General features: G+C 35.0%; 2 protein-coding genes and 1 pseudogene across 3 annotated transcripts; 1 reads left to right on the top strand and 2 right to left on the bottom strand.

The window, feature by feature from the left end:
- Positions 1 to 1467: 1467 nt before the first annotated feature.
- LOC143563397 (uncharacterized) lies at positions 1468 to 7521 on the bottom strand. Its single transcript, XM_077050942.1, has 13 exons — positions 7291 to 7521; positions 7180 to 7208; positions 6316 to 6418; positions 5915 to 6083; positions 5634 to 5813; positions 5377 to 5537; positions 4791 to 5282; positions 4614 to 4712; positions 4047 to 4525; positions 2366 to 3138; positions 1798 to 1996; positions 1553 to 1725; positions 1468 to 1474 (listed from the first exon to the last, which is right to left on the bottom strand). Exons 1-13 carry the CDS (start codon positions 7481 to 7483, stop codon positions 1468 to 1470), a joined length of 3057 nt encoding a protein of 1018 aa, XP_076907057.1. The 5' UTR covers positions 7484 to 7521.
- A 1255-nt stretch (positions 7522 to 8776) lies between these two features.
- LOC143563409 (uncharacterized) lies at positions 8777 to 11416 on the top strand. The gene is made up of 2 exons (XM_077050954.1): positions 8777 to 9685; positions 10626 to 11416. The coding sequence occupies exons 1-2, from the start codon at positions 8877 to 8879 to the stop codon at positions 11263 to 11265; spliced, it is 1449 nt and encodes a 482-aa protein (XP_076907069.1). The 5' UTR covers positions 8777 to 8876; the 3' UTR covers positions 11266 to 11416.
- Positions 11417 to 11917: 501 nt separating this feature from the next.
- On the bottom strand, positions 11918 to 15852 carry LOC143563389 (GDSL esterase/lipase At3g48460-like; annotated as a pseudogene). Its single transcript, XR_013140661.1, has 2 exons — positions 15100 to 15852; positions 11918 to 12625 (listed from the first exon to the last, which is right to left on the bottom strand). The product of XR_013140661.1 is annotated as a GDSL esterase/lipase At3g48460-like (transcript).
- Between the last annotated feature and the right edge of the window lie 5602 nt (positions 15853 to 21454).

Genomic DNA, 21454 nt, shown 5'->3' with positions numbered 1-21454 from the left:
TATTAATAGGAAAAAAATTAAATATAATTTATATGAGTCATCTACTTAAAGGTTTTGTATTTGCTCATTTGTGTTCATATAAGTGTGTTCATTTGTGTCTGTTTATGTTTGTTTGTGTTTATTTAGGTGTGCTATTTATGTCCGTGAACTATTCGTTTAGATTTTAAACAAACGAACACAAACATGTTCATTTTTTAAATAGACGAACATGAACACAATATATTTGTTCGATTTAGTGTTCATGTTCGTTCAGTTCGTTTACAGACCTATTAAAAAGTATATTTTACTCCCTCCGTCCCAATTTAAGTGTCTTAGTTTGATTTTTCTAGTCTTTCTTGTTTAACTTTGACCGACAATATTTTTGTTGGTGTTATCTAATACTTGATGTAAAATATATGAATGGATTGGGTTTTAAACGTATTTTACATTGATATAATTTTCATCAAGTATTATATGACACGAACAAAAATATTTACGGTCAACGTTGCAAAAAAAAGACTTGAAAATTCAAAGTATGACACTTATAATGGGACGGAGGGAGTATATCATAACATAAATTGATCGAGTATATTATATCAAATTTTATAGTTAACATAATTATTTTAACGTATATATAGTTTTGTTATATTTTGTAATTTTAGAGTATTGATTTACTATTTCAATTTTCAATGAAAAATATCCATAATCTTAACTTGTAAGCAAACAAGCAACAAACTGCGACACTAATAAGCATGTTTGATGTTTGTATCCGCCCATGTAAACTCATTACTGCTATGTTGATTCTTACTTCTTGACATATTACTCACTGGCTGCTTTGTTCGGTCCTTTATGTCTTGACATACTTTAGCTTCATGTTAAAATTTCGGCTTCTAGTTTGCACTAGCTTCGTGTTATACCTTTGGCTTTGTGTCGTGTTATACCCACTAAACTGCGAACACGGCTCATAACCAAGTGGATCTAACTTCAAAAATGAACTTAATCTTCTGAATTGAAATTTAGTTTATATTCTCTCCAACACATCAAAATAATAAAATTTAGCTACAAAGATATCTGATCAAATAGAACTTAACATACCAAAAAGCTTTTTGTACTTCACGTGCGTAAAACCCCCAAATCAAGTTTATTCAAACAAGCATACCCTAAATGATATAAATTTCATAGCACGGCTTGTTTTGATCCGTTACCCAACATGCCCACCTCAAAGCCAAACCAAGTTAACCGTTAAGCCAAAAAGTCAAAACACTTGAACAAGAAAAAATAAAAGACATACCCAGATATAATACACCAACTGTGCATGATACGTTCGTTAGACCTAAATAACTTTCACATCTTCTAACTTAACCATCTAACATTTTACGGTTTTTTATAAAGTAAACAAAAAAGAGAACAAAACCGGCCTTGATCTTTCATCCATGGCTTGTATGACAATCATCCAACTTCTATGTACAATAATTATAGCACCAGTTTTCACACACTAAAAACAAATTAAGAATGCAAAACGTTATAAGAGCATGTTAAGAAAAAATGAATGAAGAATTAAAAACAAACATACCAGGTAAGTAATGCAGTATTTTCAGATATTAGAATGAGATTCTGATTTTTCCCCATCGATAGATTTGATGGAAGACTTATGCCTCTTGCTTGAATTACACTATCAGACGACTCCAATGCTCTTGATGTTTGGAGGGCCATTTCAGAATGGAGGTGAAGACACGCCATTGCCATCTAACAAAATAACTACCAGTAAGCTATGTATGTTCACATGAACAGTTGATTAGGTTAGTTGTTTGTACTCACTGTGTAGCATTCTTTATCGGTGTCTGATTCAGCTACTGAAAGAGCCCATGTGCGCACCCATTCTAGCCCTCTCGATAGTTCACTGGCCCCTTCAGCCAATGCAGATGCTACATAAGTTGGATTAAGAGCCAACAATATGCATGATGCTGCGAATAGCACAGATGTACGAACATATGCTTCTGCGTGATGGCATATTTCCCTGCAATTAATGCCATCAATATAAAAATCAACTTACAAGTTCCTGAATATGATTACAAATAGTATATTGTGCCATTTTTGTGCATCAAATATGATTAGAAATAGAACATTACTTGTTTACTTCAGCATTAATCTAAATATTTATTTGATTAACCTGACTTTAAGAGACTTTATTCATTAAATATCACTTTAACAACTTCCGTTCAAACCGAATTGGACCGGATTCTCTTAAGCTAACTTTTTTGAAGTTACACATTTGACCCGTTAGAGATAATGCGTAACCCAAATGGGCCCATTCATAAGTAAATGGATTGAAAAAAACCAATTCTTATTACACAATTTAACCGATGCGAATAGGCATTCAAAATACCTGGTACTCAACATATCCAGTAACGGGAGTGCCAAAGCCGATGCTTCAGGATGCATGGCAGAACACTTCATACAAATACCAAGCATGTGAATAAGTTTTCCAAGAACAATAAAATCCCTACCAAGAAAGTCAACCCCGTGACTTTTTTTGTCAAACCCTTGCATGGCTGGAAGCATAAACACAGCTGCAAACGGAGGAAACTTATTCTGAGACCATTCCACCCGGTTATCCTGCAACACATCCATTGACTTAACACTCCACCGCCTTGACTTTCCTCGTTTTACCTGGCCCGGTTTGCTCGGAAGGTCTCGTTCGTAAGTATAAGTCAGACTCAGCGGAGACACGGTTCCTGATATTTCTTTCCAAACAGTTGAACCCGCGGGCCCAATGCTACTTGGCAGGAACCATGGTTGACTTTCAGCGGTGGTCAATATATGGGGTTTTGTAGGGTGCTTTTGTCGAGCGGTTTTTGTGTGAGCGAGTTCAAGTGCTGCATCAGTCATGACATCAAGAATCATGATCCTTTGACTCGTGTCAACATTAGGTGAGTATAGTAGTTTGTTTATTGGATCTAAAGTTCCTAAAGGACAATTCACAATTAGAGCAATTAAGGCTTTTTGTCTTTTTTCTTCTGCAGATTCTTCTTCTCCTTCTAAAGTTGAATCTGAGCAACGAACCTGGACAAGGGTTCTGACTAGATCACTTGCTATAAATGGAAGCTCATCTGGTGCGGCTCTAATAAGCTTTTCAGCAACATCTAAAGCTCTTTTAACCTGCAAAAAGATTATGTGTGAGTGTGTCACAATATCATATATAAATCGGCTTGAGCCATATGAAATAATATTAAGTGAAGTTGCAACAAGACTATTAAAAACAAGTCATGTAATTTTGAAGTTTGAACAAATGATTAAGTGGGATTTGAGCAAAATCATCTTCCAGATTAGATTAAACAAGGGTACAAAAGTAATCTTATTTCCCCCTTAGATATCAGGTTTACTGAAGCACGTATGAAAATGTTTATCAGAAATTAGATAATCAGAAGCAGAATCTGTTTAAACAAGCACTTAAAGCTACTAGGTAGGCTTGTAAACATACTGAATGTTCAGTGAACTGTTTGTAAATCGTTCGGCGGGAAGTTCATTTATGTTTGTTTATTTAGTTAAACGAAAGAACATAAACACATGTTCCGTTCGTCCAATTACGCTTGCGAATGTTCGTTCATTTACATCGTTTATGTTCATATTTACGTTCTTTTATGTTGGCTTAGGCCCATTAAAATATAGTTTAATTTTGTGAAATTATAGTATCACACATTACAATTTAGTCTAGCTGGTTGTGAAATTTTCAGGCCCAATAGATTGATATTCACGTTTACTTTTAACTAGTGTAAACCTCATTTATGTTCGTTCATATCCATTCATCTATGTTCAGTTATATTCGTTCGTTTATGTTCATATACATCCGTGAACCGTTCGTTTATCCTATTAACGAACAAATACAAACATAAACACGTTCATTTCCTTAACAAAGGAGCACGAACAAGATAGCACTGTTAGTTTAACCATTCGTGTTCGATCGGTTGTTCAGTAGTTAAACAAGCGAACATGATCATGCCCCATTGGTGTTTGTTAAGTTCGTTTACAAACTTATAAGATAACTTTATAAGAAAACAACAACTTACACCATCAGCATCATCAGACTTCCTTAATGCTCCAACAACATCAACCAACTGTGAAAAATTCTTCTTCAAATCGGTATCATCATCAGACAAATCATACGGTTGCAAAGAAGATTCACTTGATGTTTCAGACACATCATCATCATCTTCATCATTGTTGCTTTCTACATCAGAAGTAGCTTCATAATTCAATGTTGCAGGATCAATAACCTCATCAGGATCAACCAAAGTTAACTGCTTTATCTCTTTATTCATATTCTTAGCCTTTGCATCTTTATGACCCTTATCTTGGTTTACATCCGTTTCCTTGCCATCTGATATTGCCATGTCAGCATTCGCTGAAGTGAACTCCCAATTAATATTCTCCTCTTTGCAGTCATCATCAAGATATAAAGGATTACTCGGGTCAATCACTTTTGAGAAGACTAAAGCAATACTGTTGGCCATCTTGCGAACCAAATGTGAAGGGCTTTCAAGTCTACCTGACATCATCAAACAAATGAATGAAATGAACAGGAAACAGAAGTTAGTTATTATTATTATTTATCAGTTAAAGAAACGAGTGTATACAACTAACTCCTTGAAGAATCAAATGCATTGCATCTTTAGTAGCATCTAAATCTTCTTTATTTAGCTTTTCTAACAAAAGGCCAACTGCTGCAGTTAAATCTGAATCTCAAGTTAAGAAATCACTATAACCTATTCAACAACTTGTTAATGTTAGAAAATAAATTAATAAAAGGATACAAGCTTGTTGCTCTATTGGTGCTGACTGGACAAAATCTCGTTTGGACCATACTGCAAGAAGACGTTTAATAGTATCCGATAGATTGCAATGACTTCCACTTTTGACTTTGAAATCAGTATCAGGAGGACACTGAATAATCGAAAATTGAAGAATCCATCTCAGACAACATACTGGAAACAATTTCCAGAGTAAAAATCTTTCTGTAAACATAGACCTGATTGATGATTGGAGCTCAAAAACATGGTGAAACAACAACCAAAGAATCCAGTAACCTTCAACATCATCAATGTTTTGAGTTGCTAGTTTATGTAAAAGCTGCTCAGATATTCTTTCTACAGCATATGAATCTTTAATCACCTCCATTATCTTTGACCAAAACTGCAAACCGGGCTTTGACTTAAAAGCCTCAGAAACGGTCAACTCATTCCCAGGCTGCACAAGGCATTGAACTTCAGTAATAATTCGAGGAACCATTTCACTTAGAAGCACATCTGCATGTGTTGGTTATCAAACGTTATCCTTAATCGAATTAACGCAAATAAGATTAAAGTATTCATACTTGTGAGTTGTGATACCATAACATACCTGTGGACCCTCGCCGACAAATACGAGCAAATGCATCCCCAATAAATAAAATAGAATCATCCAAATCACTTGTATTGAAGTTAGTTGATTTATCATAACAGTTTTTATTCCACTCTTCTGCTGCTTGAATTAGTTGAATTGTTATCCTTTTGATGTATAAGCTGATAAATTATTGTCAAGATAAAACAAAATACATGATAAAGTAATAAAAATAAACTTCAGTTATCTTCTTTGATGTTAACAAATATGAAGGATACTGTGATGAAAGTAAGGTTGAAGCCCCCAATCTTGCTTTATCAGGGACAGATGTAACAAGTTGTGACACTTTAGAGATTACATATTTGTGCTGCTCAAAATTTATGTTATCGGGTTTGTGAAAAAAATCTCTAGCCAATTGGAGCACACCATCATTTTCAAGCAAGCATAGTGCAAGCAATCTGTCATAAATACTGGGGTTAGATCTAAATATATAAATTCTAAAGAAAAGGCATTATAAATATTATCGATATATTTATCGAAACAAGATCATTGACAGTACCTCTCGGTATTTGAGCATATGCTTGTTTCAAGTTTCCCATTTGAGTGATATTGTAGATAAGGAACTAAAGTTTCTACAACCTCGGATACACTGCCCTTTAAAAAGAATACATCATACAAATGTTTCTTTGCGGAAATGGGGAAACAAGTTAGCCAATTCAAAGCAACATCTGCATATTAAAACACCTAAAATTAGCATCCCAGAAAGTTATATCCTTAATACACAAAATACAGTAGCCAATTCAAAACAACATCTGCGTATTGAAACACCTAAAATCAGCATCCTAAAAAGCTATATCCTTGATACATACAATACAATAAGGAACGGTTTCTATATACGAAAGCATTTTTTTATAAATCACTAGTGCTATGTGCATAGGAGATATGGAATACAGTGATTACCAACTAACAACACTCTAGCCAGTGTTGGAAATGCAGTACTTTGATAGAACACGTGCCACCAGTTATCTCTTTCATGTACTGAAGGAACTTCTCCTCCAATAACCTACCCAAATTACAAAAACAATCTATTTAATGAAATAAAAAATGTAGTATAAAGGAACACAATATCCAAACTCCACTGACGTGACATATAGGCCGTTTGACATGGATGAATAGTCACATGGGCAGTATAGTAGGCGTAAAAAGGTCATATGAGTCACTTTAAGGGCAAATCATGCAACCCATATGATGCGTTTAACTGACAAATAAATGGCTTTTGTAACACTAACAAAATCATACAGCCCGTATGACCATTTTTCACGCAATCATACGGCCCATATGATCTAACAGACTCTAGTGAGCAGACTTGATATTACTTCATATGGGCCGTATGATCAAGTCAAACTAGTGTTAGAGCTGGCAAAACAAGTCTTATCGAATTAAACAAGTTAAAAACAACATGCTTAACACAAGTATCAAACATGAATACACGACTTATTTAACTACTTTATATCTCATGTCTATAACATCGTTAAGGAAAAATGATGGACACTAGCCTACTAATTTCAATTATTTAAAAAATTAAAAAAAATCACATGGTGTACTTTTTTTATGAATAGGTTTAATCGTGTCTTAAACAGGTGCCCCATAATTGACAGCATTAGCTGTTGTACACGTCTAGGTGTGGTGTGTGTTTGTAGCATATAAAATGTTTATTTACATGTAAAACAACATATAAATTCACTTCAATTACGAGCTCGAAAACCAAAGCATTCAGTAACAACTAATAACTAAAACACAAGCAAGGAGCATAATATTACACACCTCATCTCTGTACTGTTTGTCAATGCTACCTGCAAATTATTAACCTAGTTAACATAAAGTGTATATAATAATAATAATAATAATAATAATAATAACAACGAGTTAATATACCTGCAATTGCGACGGAATCGAGTGGGAAAATACGGATGGCGAAAGAGTAGAGTGCGTGAATGACTTGATCGACGTGTTTGGATTCGTTGATTGAAACGATGACGTTTCCGACGAACTCGAGTAGTTTGGTATTAGTGTTTGGTTCAGTTTCGGTGTTCGTATTCTCCGTCCGTGTTCGTTCGCCGCCGTCCATGGCTGCTCCGTCGGGTTATTTTGATGCTTCCGGTTATTTGTTTGGGTCAATTTCTTATGTACACGCAGGATAGGTCCCTCAGGTCTTGACAAAATTACTATTATTATATCTTTTTAATACTCAATCAAATCAAATGATCCAATTATATAGAGAAGTCGGTAAACATGCAACAAGCTGATTAGCTATTTTCTTTTAATGGTAAACTCAATCCTACTGAAAACAAAGTTATAGTTCTTCGGTGTCGATAAGTTACTGTGTACGACCCGATAATTATGAAACATAACATTTGTTGATTGTTATAGTAGCCTTGATGATTGTGAAAATTATGCATATCAGGCTTTGCTAGTTTCAAAATGGTCACTTTTTAATGTTTAACTTTACAAAGATCTCAAAACCTTCCACTTGTTTAAAATATGTCATTGTGGATAATTTTATATATGAGTGCCCATGACGACAGGTTGTGATATCAGGTTTACATAATAGTTTTTTCACTCAAAACGCGTAATGGTTTAACTGAAAACACGATTATTGTATAGGGTGCAGTCAATAACAAACATTCACACACTTCGTTAACATTAGCTTTTGATATTTGTGAGATTTTACTAGCATAGTTGTTGTATATATATAACCACGCACACCAAATAGTCGTTGTCCTAGTGGTATCATGGTGTGTAATATGATGTCCTTATGAGGTTGAGGATTCGAGTCTCTTACTGAATAATGGTGCAGTTTTAGAAGATGAACTAGAGGGTGTTTGTTTATGGTTCAAAAAAAAAGATAATATATGCGAATTATGTACATAATCGCACAATCACATACACATAAAAACACAACCATATATAGTCACACAACGTTTACCAACTATACAACAATCTTTTCGAAAAATCGTTTCTAAAGTATAGAAATACTATATTAAATATCTAAAAGTTAATAATTGCGGTTTTTCCTCTTTTCATCATTTTTATGTCATTAATAAATTTGCCATCGTCATTGATTTGCCTTTAACGTTGAATAAATTACAGGTATTCTAGTATGGAACTAATTATAATATTTTGTAGCCTTAAGATATGAATGGTATTAGGTGATACCCGTCGAATTACAAATATTTCAACCCGTAATATAATTGGATAACTATAAACAAATATGCACGACACTTGTTAATAAACTTAGTAACTTGACTCATAATCAGTAGCCCATATCCAACGAGTAAGCGATACAGTTTTACAATGAGTATGCGACTAAAATTATCAAAACCCGTCTCGTAACCGATACCCAACTCATTGTAAACAAAACCAAATGTGCTTTACTTCTTTTAAACCTGCCATGACACACTAGTTTCAAACATATTACACAAACCAACTCAATTTCCCAATCAAAAACCAAACCCAAAACCATGTTGAAATCAACCATTACTCCAATCCTATCAACCCTCCACATTAAACCCAAACCAAACCACCTTCTCACCTTCAAACCACCAAGTTTTTACAACACAAAACCTCAATGCACCCCAACTGTTCGACGAAATGCCTCAACCAAAAACACACTCAAAACCCCATCATACAAACTCCCACCAGCCTCAGCTTACATCCACCTCCCATTCTGCCGCAAACGCTGCCATTATTGCGACTTCCCAATACTCGCTCTCGGCTCATCAACCCCACAAACACTAGACAATGACCCAAGAATATTAAACTACATTAATCTTATCATCCGTGAAATTGAAGCCACAAGGTTAAATTTTGACCAATACCCACCTCTCAAAACTGTGTTTTTTGGTGGCGGCACACCTTCACTGGTCCCACCAAGTTTAGTTTCCAAGATTCTTGAAACACTGAGGTTAAAAGTAGGTGTGTGTTCAGATGCTGAGGTGTCAATGGAAATGGACCCTGGAACATTTGATGGTGTGAAGATGAGTGAGTTTATGGAGTTGGGTGTGAACCGCGTGTCCTTAGGTGTTCAGGCGTTTCAAGATGAGTTGTTGAAGGCGTGCGGGAGGGCGCATGGTGTTAAGGAGGTTTACGAGGCGATTGAGATTGTTCGGGCGTGTGGGGTCGGGAATTGGAGTTTGGATCTTATTGCGTCGCTTCCGAATCAGAGTGAGGCGATGTGGGAAGAGAGTTTGAGGCTTGCGGTTGATGCGCAGCCGAATCATGTCTCGGTTTATGACTTGCAGATTGAAAAAGATACCAAATTTGGATCATTGTAAGTTTTACTGTATTTGTACATATTATATATCGAGATATGTGCCTACATGTATATAATCATGTTGATACATAACTGCCATTAGATTAGGTTAATGGTTTAAGTTATGTTTTATATCTGCATGATCTAATGAGGTTAGGTTAAATAAAATGAACTAAAAAAACGAGTTCAATGGGTCAAACGGGTCGAAAGTTATTCAAACTGTAGTCAATGCATAAAATCTCACAAATCGCTGTGTCGTAAAATGGTGTGATTATTGTTATAATAATATGGTCTTTGTGATCATGTTGAATACAAAACTATATATAAGAATAGAAAATCAGTTAAAAAATTTTGTTCTTTTAGTTAGTAGAACGTTCAGTGAACCGCTCATTTATGTTCGTTTGTTTACTGAACGGGTGGACAAAAGAAAATATGAGCACATGTTTCTTCGTTAATTTATGTTCGTGAACTTTATTTACGTTCGTTCATTTAAATTTGTTTATGTTCATTCATTTAAATTCGTTATGTTTGTTCGTTTATGCTTGATTATATAATCGGTTCTAATTTTTTAGGCCCATTGAAATGTAGTCTAATTTAAGAAACCGAAGTATCATGCATTATATTTTGGTCAAGTTTTTTTTTTCTTTTTTTTAGGCCCAACAGGTTGGTTATTTACGTTTACTTTTAGTTTATGTATGCTCATCTATGTTCAGTTATGTTCGTTCGTTTGTGTTCGTCTACATTCTTGAACTGTCCGTTAATACTATTAACAAATGAACGTAAACGAACACAAACACGTTCATTTTTTTAACTAACGGGCACGAACAAGAAAATTCTGTTTGTTTAGCTGTTTGTGTTCCATCGTTTTCCCCATTACCCGACCCACCCGTTTTCCCTATCTATCTGTTACCCGAATGAGTTTTTACAAATATAAAAACGGGTACACAATGATTTGCAGGTACACTCCAGGTGAGTTCCCACTGCCTTCCGACACCCAATCTGCAAAATTCTACCGAATGGCTTCAAAAAAGCTCGGTGAGGCTAATTACAACCATTATGAAGTCAGCAGCTACAGCAAAACCGGTTTTGAGTGCAAGCACAACTACACATATTGGATAAACAGACCTTTTTATGCATACGGTTTAGGTTCCGCGAGTTGCATAAACGGTACAAGATATTCAAGACCAAAAAAGCTAAAAGAGTACACAAATTATGTGAAGAATTTGGAAGATGGGTTAATTAATATGGGCCAAGAAAATGATGATGATGATGATGTTGATGAATGGGAAATGGCTATGGATGTTATTATGCTTTCTTTAAGAACTTCAAAAGGGTTGGAATTTAAGAGTTTTATAGAAGATTTTGGAAGTGAGGTTGGTGTTGAATTGTGTAAGGTTTATGAGCCTTATATGAAAAGCGGGCACGTGTTGATTTTGGATGATGAAAGACGAGAAATTACAGAAGACGAGTTTAGTTCGTTGGTTTTAGATGATGAGAAACTGGAAAGTGAGATTGGGTTTATTCGGTTAAGTGATCCGGATGGATTTTTGTTGTCGAACGAGTTGATATCGCTTGCTTTTGGGGTGATTGACCCTTGAATGATTATCCAAAATATGTTTATTGCTCAAATAATATTTGGTGTAATTGTTCTATGAAAGTATGTGTTTTTAGGAATTATCATTACATGATACTTTAAAAGGAGATACACTTCGAATCAACCTGTTTATGAGTAAATAGATCGATATTGGTGGCACGTGCTAAATGTCATAAGAAATCACAAAAAAACACACTTATTGTCATCTAGTTTGGGTGTCGTTTACGTCTCAAGTACTTGAACGATGGATGAATGAAAGGACCTATAAGAAACATATGAGAAAGTACTTTATGCATAGTCTCGGTAAGATGAAGTATATCCCGGACTCCCGGCAGACATATTGAGAAGAGTTATTACACGAGCTCGTGGATTTCAATCCACAAATGGCTTTTAGGATCATAAATAGCATGAAACTATGTATAACAACACAATCCAACGTATAATGAATCATTTGGCGGAAATATCGTTTATTTCCTTTATCAAATGAACGAGTGTACATCAACAAAATATATTGTTCATTTTGTTAAATTAATGAACAAGAACACATGCTTATTTGTTAATTTATGTTCATGGACATTCATGTATGTTTTTTCGCTTATGCTTGTTTAGATTCACTCGTTTGTACAAACATTTTTATTTTTTAAACCCATTATCTCTCATTACAATTTAGTCTAGTTTTTATTAATGAAAAATAACCTCATGCACCATTTGATCCTTTATAATATTTCTTTCTTATTTCGTATATTCCATACTTTAAAAGGAGATACACTTTGAATCAACCTATTTATCAGAAATAGATCGATATTGTTGACAATATTAAATGTCATAAGATATCACAAAACCACACTTATTGTCATCTAGTTTGAGTATTGTTTACGTCTCAACAAGTACTCGAACGAGGGATTAGTGAAAGGGCCTCTAAGAAACAAACGAGTGAGTACTTTATGCATGGATTCAGTAAGATGAAGTCCATCCCAGCTGACATATTGAGAAGGGTTATCACACGAGCTCGATGATTGGGACCCACAAATGGCTTTCAAGTCAACGTTGTAGGGTCCACCACCAAACCCACAACATACTTTAAAAAGCTCACGAAATCCTAGCCTTGGTCCGTTTTTTATTACATAACGATAAGCATTATAATAATCAACATAGACAATAACTGCTTTCGGGTATTTTCTTCTTAAGTTTTGAATGCTGGCTTGTAGAACGGTGTTATGGATGTAGATTTGATTGTTGGACGCTGCTACGCAGCCTATGTCATCACGGGCAGATGTCGGTGAAAGGTAGAGAGACAGGGATAAGCAACCGGTGGTAGGGAGGCCTTGTACCGCCACATATTTTGCACCTTTGTTGAGTAGTGTCTATCAAACCAACAAATATAAATAGTCAGTCTATATTTATAAATTTGAAAGAAAATTGGTTAAACACAATATTATTATTATAGATGAGTGTTTAGTAAAGTTTTTTACTACTATTTTGCATAACAATACATTATTTTATATCTTGTTTTGAAGATACTTATAAATCTATACGGAACTATCTTATTTAAGTGTTCTTAGATGATTATTTTGTTAACTCAAATACTTTCGTTGAAGTTTTTAGTAATCTTGAGGTGTTTCTCGTGAATTTTATCACTATTTGTTTATAGATTATTATACTTTTTTCTTAAAAAGAAACAAGTATGGCGTTTGAAGTCACATATGTTTAGTATTAAAGATTATGGACAAGAAAGCTAAGGTGGCCTTATACAACTATACAAGGTGTGACATGTGTTTTCTTGATCAAACTCTTTATCGAGGGCTGTTTGTTTACATCTGAATGGAACCATTCAGATGTAAACATCTGATTCATTCAAACTTCAGAATGTTTGGTTTCAAACAAAAAAACTATCTGAATGGTTAAAATTATGTCTAAATCATTCAGACGTATTGTTGTTGCTGAATGGGACAGAGAGTCATTCAGATCTGAATGAACCAAACAACCCCTAAACATATGTTATTTGGTTTTAGTATTGTTACACATGCTAGTAAATTGCACAACCCTTTAGTTTAGAGGTCGACATACTAAAGTAAAAGTTATATTTGTTTAATGATATCCTTGAGGTGGAAGGAAAATATTAATAAAAATGAAAAAGGTCATCCAACTTTCTACACAAAGTGAGAAACATATTACTATCAACGTGACAAAAAAAAATGTCACCATGAACTCGAAGTTGAAAGTAATGAAATAGTTGCCTACGCAATGTGAGACTTTTCTAGCCTACGCGATTGATCATACAAGTTAAGCAGAGAGACAGCTCGGATACGATCATACGGTAAATGAATTTTCGTAGAAAGTCACAAGACTATGTAACCATATTATTGTTCCTTAATCCTATTCAACATGTACGTTATGTATGTGTGTGTATATGTATTTAACTTTACCATGTTTATGATGTATACTTTCAGGTTACGTACACCAAACTTAAGTAGTCGTGTGATTGATCGGATTAGATGTTACTTATTTATCAAAAGAGTTTTTCTCGATCAAACTTGCACCGCTTTTGATATATAACTTGTTGTGTTGGACAAAAACTAGTTGAAAACTTGAAATTAGAATCATGGCATTTAAGGTGAGACGTAAAGAAAGCATTAACACCCTTATTTGATTCGTATTGTTTAATATTAGAATAAAAAATATTCAATTCATAATCACAATTGGTGTAGTACTTGACTACTTGTAACAAAATTATTTACATTTATTTTTAACATTTAGTTCTGCAACTAATTTTTGAAACTGACTATTTGATTTTACTTTTTTTAAATAAAGAAGTTTTAATCAGAACTAAATCAATCTAACAAAGTGATTATTGCATGCTTACATTTACATGCTTATAAATATAGAGGAAAGCTAACGTACAAATGAAATTAATATGTTAAACGTGAAAATTAAGTAGAGTAATTATGTAATTACATCATAAAATGATTGCTCTACTTGATTTTCACGTTTAGCACGTTAATTTCATTTGTATTTGATCCAAACCCTATAAATATATATGAGTGTGATAATTTTGCATCTCAAACTCGACACAAATCAAACACAAACTTTTATATGGATTTTGAGTTTAACCTCAACTTGGTTTTAGATTCAACCCGTAAACAGTAAACACATTATCAAACATGTAAACATAACAAAATATTCAATTCATAATCACAATTGGTGTAGTACTTGACTACTTGTAACAAAATTATTTAAATTTATTTGTAACATTAATTAGTTGTGCAACTAATTTTTGAAACTGACTATTTGATTTATTTTTTAAATAATTAAAGAAGTCATAATCCAAACTAAATCTAAGTATCTTATTAACAAAGTGATTATTGCATGCTTGCGCTTACATGCTTACAAATATATTAAGGGTGTGATAAGTTTGGTATCTCATAAGAAATCGATACAAACCTAACACAAAATTTATCGATTTTGAGTTTAACCTCAACTTGGTTTTAGATTCAACCCTCAAACAGGTCACGTTCAGGTCAACCCAACGGATTCATTTGTTGTCTCGTTGGAATTCATAACCTTTTTTGCATGTATTTTATGTAACTCACTTAATGTGGTTTGATATTTTATATATTTTAAATATAAATTTAAATATAAAAAAATAGTATACGGATTTGTAGTTTAAACATAACTATTACTATATATCAATATTTGTATTTTAATTTATTGTAGCTTTGTAAGTTAAATTTGTAAAAAACTAAATAGAACATAGTTCATTAAATGGTTAGTAGGTTTGGACATTAAAAAAACTGACATAAATAATATATAGTAAGTTTCTACTCTAATAAATATTTACCTCTAAGAAGTCTGTCACACTTTCAATAGCAAGCTGTTGAATTGTTTTGTCTACTCACAGTAGTAGACCCAAGACTGTAAGCATAGTCATTGACTCCAATCTCACCAACCCAAATTAACGCATCCTTAAACACATTACTACACTCTACCGGAGTTGACATTGCACTTTTACAATTATACCCCTCCAATGTTTTCTCAAACCATGTTAACTGAGTTTGTAAAGATTGAGGTGTTATATCTAACGTAAGGTTATTTTTGACAAAGAACTCGTATGGGATCGCGGTGGACCCCGCGACAGCGTAGTTGATACTTTTTGTACTTTTGTTGTTTTGGTTGTTAAGATAGGGTGGGAGGAAAGGTAATTGAGTGATTTGGCTATGAAGTCGATTACTAAACGGCCGTCTGAATAGCGGTTGGTTGGGTAGTGGAAGAAAGTGCGACCGTAAGGGGGGTTAGAGACGTATCGAAAGATGCTAGGGCCGGTTGTGGAGTTGGTGTTGCCAGTGTCGGTATAAGAGGCTCCGAAGGCGTAAATCCTATCGAATGGTGGAGAAAGGTTGCCGGAGGCGAGAGTAACGAGAAGTAGGATGGTGATGGTGGTGGTCGCGGTGGTGGTGGCGGAAATTGGCATGGTTAATTAGTAGTTACTACTTTGTAACGTTTTTTATATTTGAAGTGTTGTTTAGACAACTTGTTGATGTGTTATATTTATACTTGGGAGTTGATTATAAAGACTATTTTACCCTTTATAGAGATACATGTTAAAGTTGACTTTGGATATAATTGGTTGATTGTGCACGTCAAATAGGTTATGGTTGAGTATTATATTTCATAAGATAAGAAAATTAGCTATCAATTATGAATTTTAAATATATATATATATATATATATATATATGAATTATCATCTATTTGACTTTGTTGGTAATGGTTGAATGATCAATTCACGTGACAGATTATTATTTAGAATATCTTTCTGTTATAGGATATTTAATAGTATGAACCTGAAATTCATTGTTCTTGTATGATAAGTATGACATTATAGTATTATTGAGTTTGAATTTGAATCGAGCTAAAGACTAAATTGGAGATTTGGAGCTAATAACTAATTTAATAAATGAATTTAAATACGTTTCACTTATATATCAGAGTTTTTGTTATTGTTCGGAAGTGTAGAGGTAAGATTTTCCTAAAGTGTATCTTCCTAATACCATATATCAATAACTAGGGGCGTTCATAGTCTAATTTTAACAGTTCTTTAATAAAACAATGAACCAAACCAATCCTCACAGTTTTAAATATTAAAAACCAAAACCAACCCGATGAAATATAAAACTATACCATTTAGTTGAATTGTGACAAATGGCTTGTTTCACGTTTTAAGATTTATTAGGAGTCTTTTTGTAATGCAAGATATGTAAAAATCATTTTAAAAAAATATATAAATCAAATAAGTGTGGAGAATGACTAATTATAAAAAAAATTATTTTCTTAAAAAGTAAAATTTTATAATGAGGAAGGTGATATATGCAATTTTGTTTTGAGTTGCCTAAGCAATTAGAAAAGTTTAGAAGATGATATATGCAATTATTCATTTTATATAGATTAAAAATAAAAAAATTAGTCAGGGATTTTGTAGTTTAAACATAATTATTTTATTACCTTTTGTATTTCTGTTGCAATTTTGTAAATTAAAAGTATTTATATGCACAAAATAAAAAATTCCGATCAAACGCTTAGTGTCGTGTTAAACCTCAAAAACTCTAGCCAAATATGGCGTTATGGGTTAATATGTTTGCGATTTTCAGGTTCGAACTTTTGTGCTTCCGGTGACAAGGAGCCATAGGTATCAAAAGCCAGAGGGACAAAAACATGTTGGTTCTCTTCGCAGGCTTTAGCATGTTTCTCCACCTTCTTCGTTTCAGCCCTTTTCATTGCTTGCCCAGCTACAAACCCGTTATCCCTCAAACCAGCTAAGGGAGATACCCCTGTGAGGTTAACACAAGCGTGTTTTCCCCCGGCCCAACCAAAGACGAGCAAATCTGCCGGTCGTAGAGTGGATCTCCCTTCCGTAGGGACTGTAAGGAAGTTTACGGGGGCTTCCTTTTTAGCTGATATCCCAGCTCGCCTTAAGATGTCCCAAAGAACATCCCGCACCCAATCATGTCGGTATTTGAACCCATGCATCTCCTTGCAATGAACTGCATGCTCTCCGAATTTATCCAGGCAAGCCTTACGGCAGATCGGACATGTTTCGTCTTCTGGGTACATTGGGACCATCAAACGGTACTTAAGAATGGCCCTATACTCGACCGCATACATGCTTTGGCCCAAGCCATCAATCGGGATAACGATCAGAAAATCTTGGGCATGAGGACCTTGTAAGCATTCAACAGCCGCCTTCTGTCGGGGGGACAATTCAAAAACTTATCCCAGGCTCTGAGCGATTTTGCCAAAAAGGGAATTCGCCAAAGTTTTTTGAGGCTTTGGTGGGGCGGTGTCCTTATTAGAGAAACCGCCAATGTCAAAGTCTGGGAGAGCGCTATTTAGGCGTTCCAGGGCCTGCACGTAGTCTGAGTCCAGGTCGACAACTCCGCTATTCCTTAAGATGTGATTTTGTAGCTTCCAAGACTGAGCTCTCGACGCTACAAAAGCGAAAACCCCAACAAGTATGCAAGTCGCCACTGAAGATCACCAAAGAACGTGCCTCCACATACAACTATGTTTTCATTGGCTTCTCGAAGCCCCTTATCAAAACAGGAAACCGCATCATCCATCATATGGGGGTGGCATGTTCGTAACCCAAAAAGCAACTTAGCAACCCCCATGCAAGACCTAAGCAGGAGGAGTTTGATATGGGGATCCCTAAGGCAAGGTAAGAGTTTCATAAGATCAACCGCACGAGATGCTCTCCGCTTCGCCAACTCCTTAATAAAGTAGGGATCTCGACTAACAGCCCCTCCAAGGAGCTTTACCCATCTCTCTGGTCTACCAATCCCACTAGGGAAAAGCCAATCTTTGACTTTCACCCCATTACACGCTGGCCAAAAAACCTCGGTTTTCTTAATATTAAGTTGCAGCCCCAATGATGGCCCTTCCGAGCTGATAATGTCTAGGGCTTTAGCGACTTCGTTGGCACCACCAATAATAGTCCCATCATCCAAGTACCAAGCATGAAATGGAGGTTACAGTCATTTTGTACCCGGAGAACAAGAGGGTGTAATGCTAAGGCAAAGAGGAGGGGCCCAAGGGGGTCTCTCTGCTGAACCCCAGTAGTAGCCCCTATATAGTCATCACCAACGTACAACCTAGCTGGCCGGGCATAAAGGAACTGGACCCATAGATAGATAGACGGGCAATGATGATGAACCTCCCGGAGAAGGGCTGTGCGGTCGACCATATTGAAGGTGTTGGAGAAGTCCACAGTAAGCATAACTAAAGTACCGTCCGTGTGAAAGGAGTTAAGAAACCGGTTCGCGCTGTGAAGCACCGCCTCTGCCCCATTAGGGGTCCCTACCCCAAACTGAAAGTCCCCTAAATACTGAGTCATTTCCTTCCCAACCATCTTCATAGCCACTTTAGAAACCAACCTACGCCAGATAGCCCCCACAGCAATGGGCCGAATTCCATTATCCGGCTTTAATAAAGGGGTAAGGGGGGCCGAAGCAATAAACTCAGCGAGCACCTTGGGGCACAGATCCCCTAGCCATAAGTTGACGACTTCAGTGATGGCTGAGAGCAGACCCATGGAAGTGACTGATCCCTCACCACTAAGAGCTATCCGTTTCCTAACCAGGGTCCAACGGGTTGTGCATAGCAATGTGTCGACTCCAAAGAGGCAGGGGTATGTCTTTAGCAGGTTAGGGTTTGCAATTCAGAAAGGGGTGGCGACGCAGCTTGTTGCCCGCCTACCTGCTATGTTGATGTAATATCTATGTTTCTATATAATGAATGAAGTTTTAAACTTTTGTGCTCAAATCCGTGTAGACAACTTGTACACATCAAATACTATTATAAGTCTATAACAAGAAAATATTTGTATTCTATTTATAGTATTTATAGTTACAGATGATGAGGTGGTGAATTTTTTTATGAAGCTTTAAATGGTTCTCAACTACTGGATCCAACTACCTGCGTCAGCTAGTTGTGGGTCGTGATTGTTTGTGTCAAATTTTATATAGATTTTCCCAATCTTATCAACTTATTTTAATGAAATAAAATAAGTTTAAAAGAACCTTTTTTTTAAATATAACAATGTTACTATGTTAGTAACATTAAAATTAGAAAACTAGCAAGATGCTAACTGACAAACTCAATACAACTTACAATTTAAATTTAGGATTCCTTATTCAAGTCCAAAATAATTTCTTGCAAAAAGGCCTATTAACACATGACTTTTTGAAAATGAGTTTTAAAAAGTAAAAAATGTTTGGATTAACTTTTAAGCAATAAGTTGTTGTAGGTCCTAAAATCGGACAAACGAACGGATTTTGTTCTTGATAAATGATCGAGACGAGTGTGGTATAAACAAACGATCGAACAAAAGTAATCGCTTGACATAAACTTGTGCACCGAAATTCTCGTCTTGGATCCGAAATTCACGCCAACTTTAAGCGATTCACGCCAACTTTAAGTAATCGCTTGACATAAATATATAATATGAGTTTCGCCATATTGATATCGTAAGTCACAAATTATTGGCCTTATAGTTGTTTTAAAAAAAAGGTTGACTTACCTTATTAATGTAAAATGACATTTTTTAAGTTGTTTAAAAAAAAATGTTTAAGATTGTAATTGAGAAGAGTGTAATGGGTAATACTCATCCTCACCAAACTCAAAAGTTCATAAAGTTGGGATTCTTAAACTTTTCAAAAACCTTATTTTTACACTCTCTAAGAAGTTAAAATCTAAAAGGATTTATGGGTTACCAAACAACTTTTAAACTATTAACTTCCATCGAAAGTTAAAATTGCCAAAATAGGTTTCAATAAGGAATCCCAAACACCACCTTAACAGAGAAATAAAAGAACACCACCAATCTAATCAAGTTAAACTACTTATCTTAACCTTATTGTAATCCAATTTAAAGAGAAAAAACTGATCTTATGTATCACCTCAAAGGTGTCAAGGCTCACCTAGGTTGGTATGCCGTTAGGTTTCGAATTAATGTCTAGCAAGGGGAGAAGACGCGACCTTTAAAATGGTGTTGAGGATAAAACAACTTTTAATATTGTTCCTATTGTACGTTTTTTTATAACACTTATCTAATAACTATTCCTAACTTTTTTATATCTTTGATATGAATGAAAACGAGCTTGGTAAAAATATTTATAGTAATCCTATTTCTTAATAAAGTTAAATACCAGTCGTGGATGAATTTCATGTGAGATTTCAACAAAAAATTGGTTCACAACTTGTTTATATAACTCTCTTGCAATTAGCTTAGTAAAAATCCGACTATAATTCAATTATAATTTGGCTCAAGTTTAGCATAACTATAAACATGCAAGTTGAGTTCGAGATGAAGGTAGTTCTATCATTGACTCCCTCAAATAACTTTTCATCTTGATATTATTTTTTTTCATATATTTGTAATTTGGTACTTTGTTACTTGAGATAATGAGATCATTGTTAATTTATTATCTCATAAATCATAACGGTTAAAGGTGCATAAATTGGGTTTTTCAAATGTCCGATTCCCGGTAAGGAATTAAGTTCGGGTATGGTCGGATATTGGAAAATCGGGTATTGGCAATACCCAGGTTGGTTTCGGGTCCGTGTATTGTGTCTAAAAACATACCTTATGCACCGGGTTCGGGTCGGGTTTAGAACCGAGTATTAAAAACCCTATTTTTGGTATAGATTGGGTTTTTTAAGGTGTTGCACATTTTTTGGGGTATTTTTCAGATATTTTTCGGATATATATATCAGGTATTTGAAAAACACGATATCAGGTATTGAAAAACCCGGTTCCGGGTATGGAATCAGTTTCGGTTTTCGGGCATTACCGGGTACAAATCGGATCCAGTTTCGGCTGCGGGTTTTGGTACTAAAACGCATACGTTATCTGTACCCTATGGGTAAGATAGGGTAGGGTCAGGTACAAGTTCAGATAGTAAAAATCTATGTATAAAAAAACCTGATTCTGGGTTCGAGTTTTTTTTTTCACCTCTAATAATTGTCTTAAGTAAATCAAGCATAGTTTTCGGGCCAAGTAGCCATGGACCATGGTTCTTTTGGGCCTAATACTCCACAGGCTAATCGGTTGATTTTAGGTTATTACATTTCTATCATTGGGCTTCTCAACAACCCAGTCCATCCCAGTTTGGACATCATGAGTTTAGGTTCATATATTTG

Source organism: Bidens hawaiensis, unplaced genomic scaffold (genome assembly GCF_021521415.1).
Source record: "Bidens hawaiensis isolate Kalapana, Puna unplaced genomic scaffold, B.hawaiensis_p1.1 tig00021378_1, whole genome shotgun sequence".
Lineage (NCBI taxonomy): Eukaryota > Viridiplantae > Streptophyta > Magnoliopsida > Asterales > Asteraceae > Bidens > Bidens hawaiensis.
Note: the sequence above shows the minus strand (reverse complement) of the source record. Positions and strands in the feature narration are given on the sequence as shown.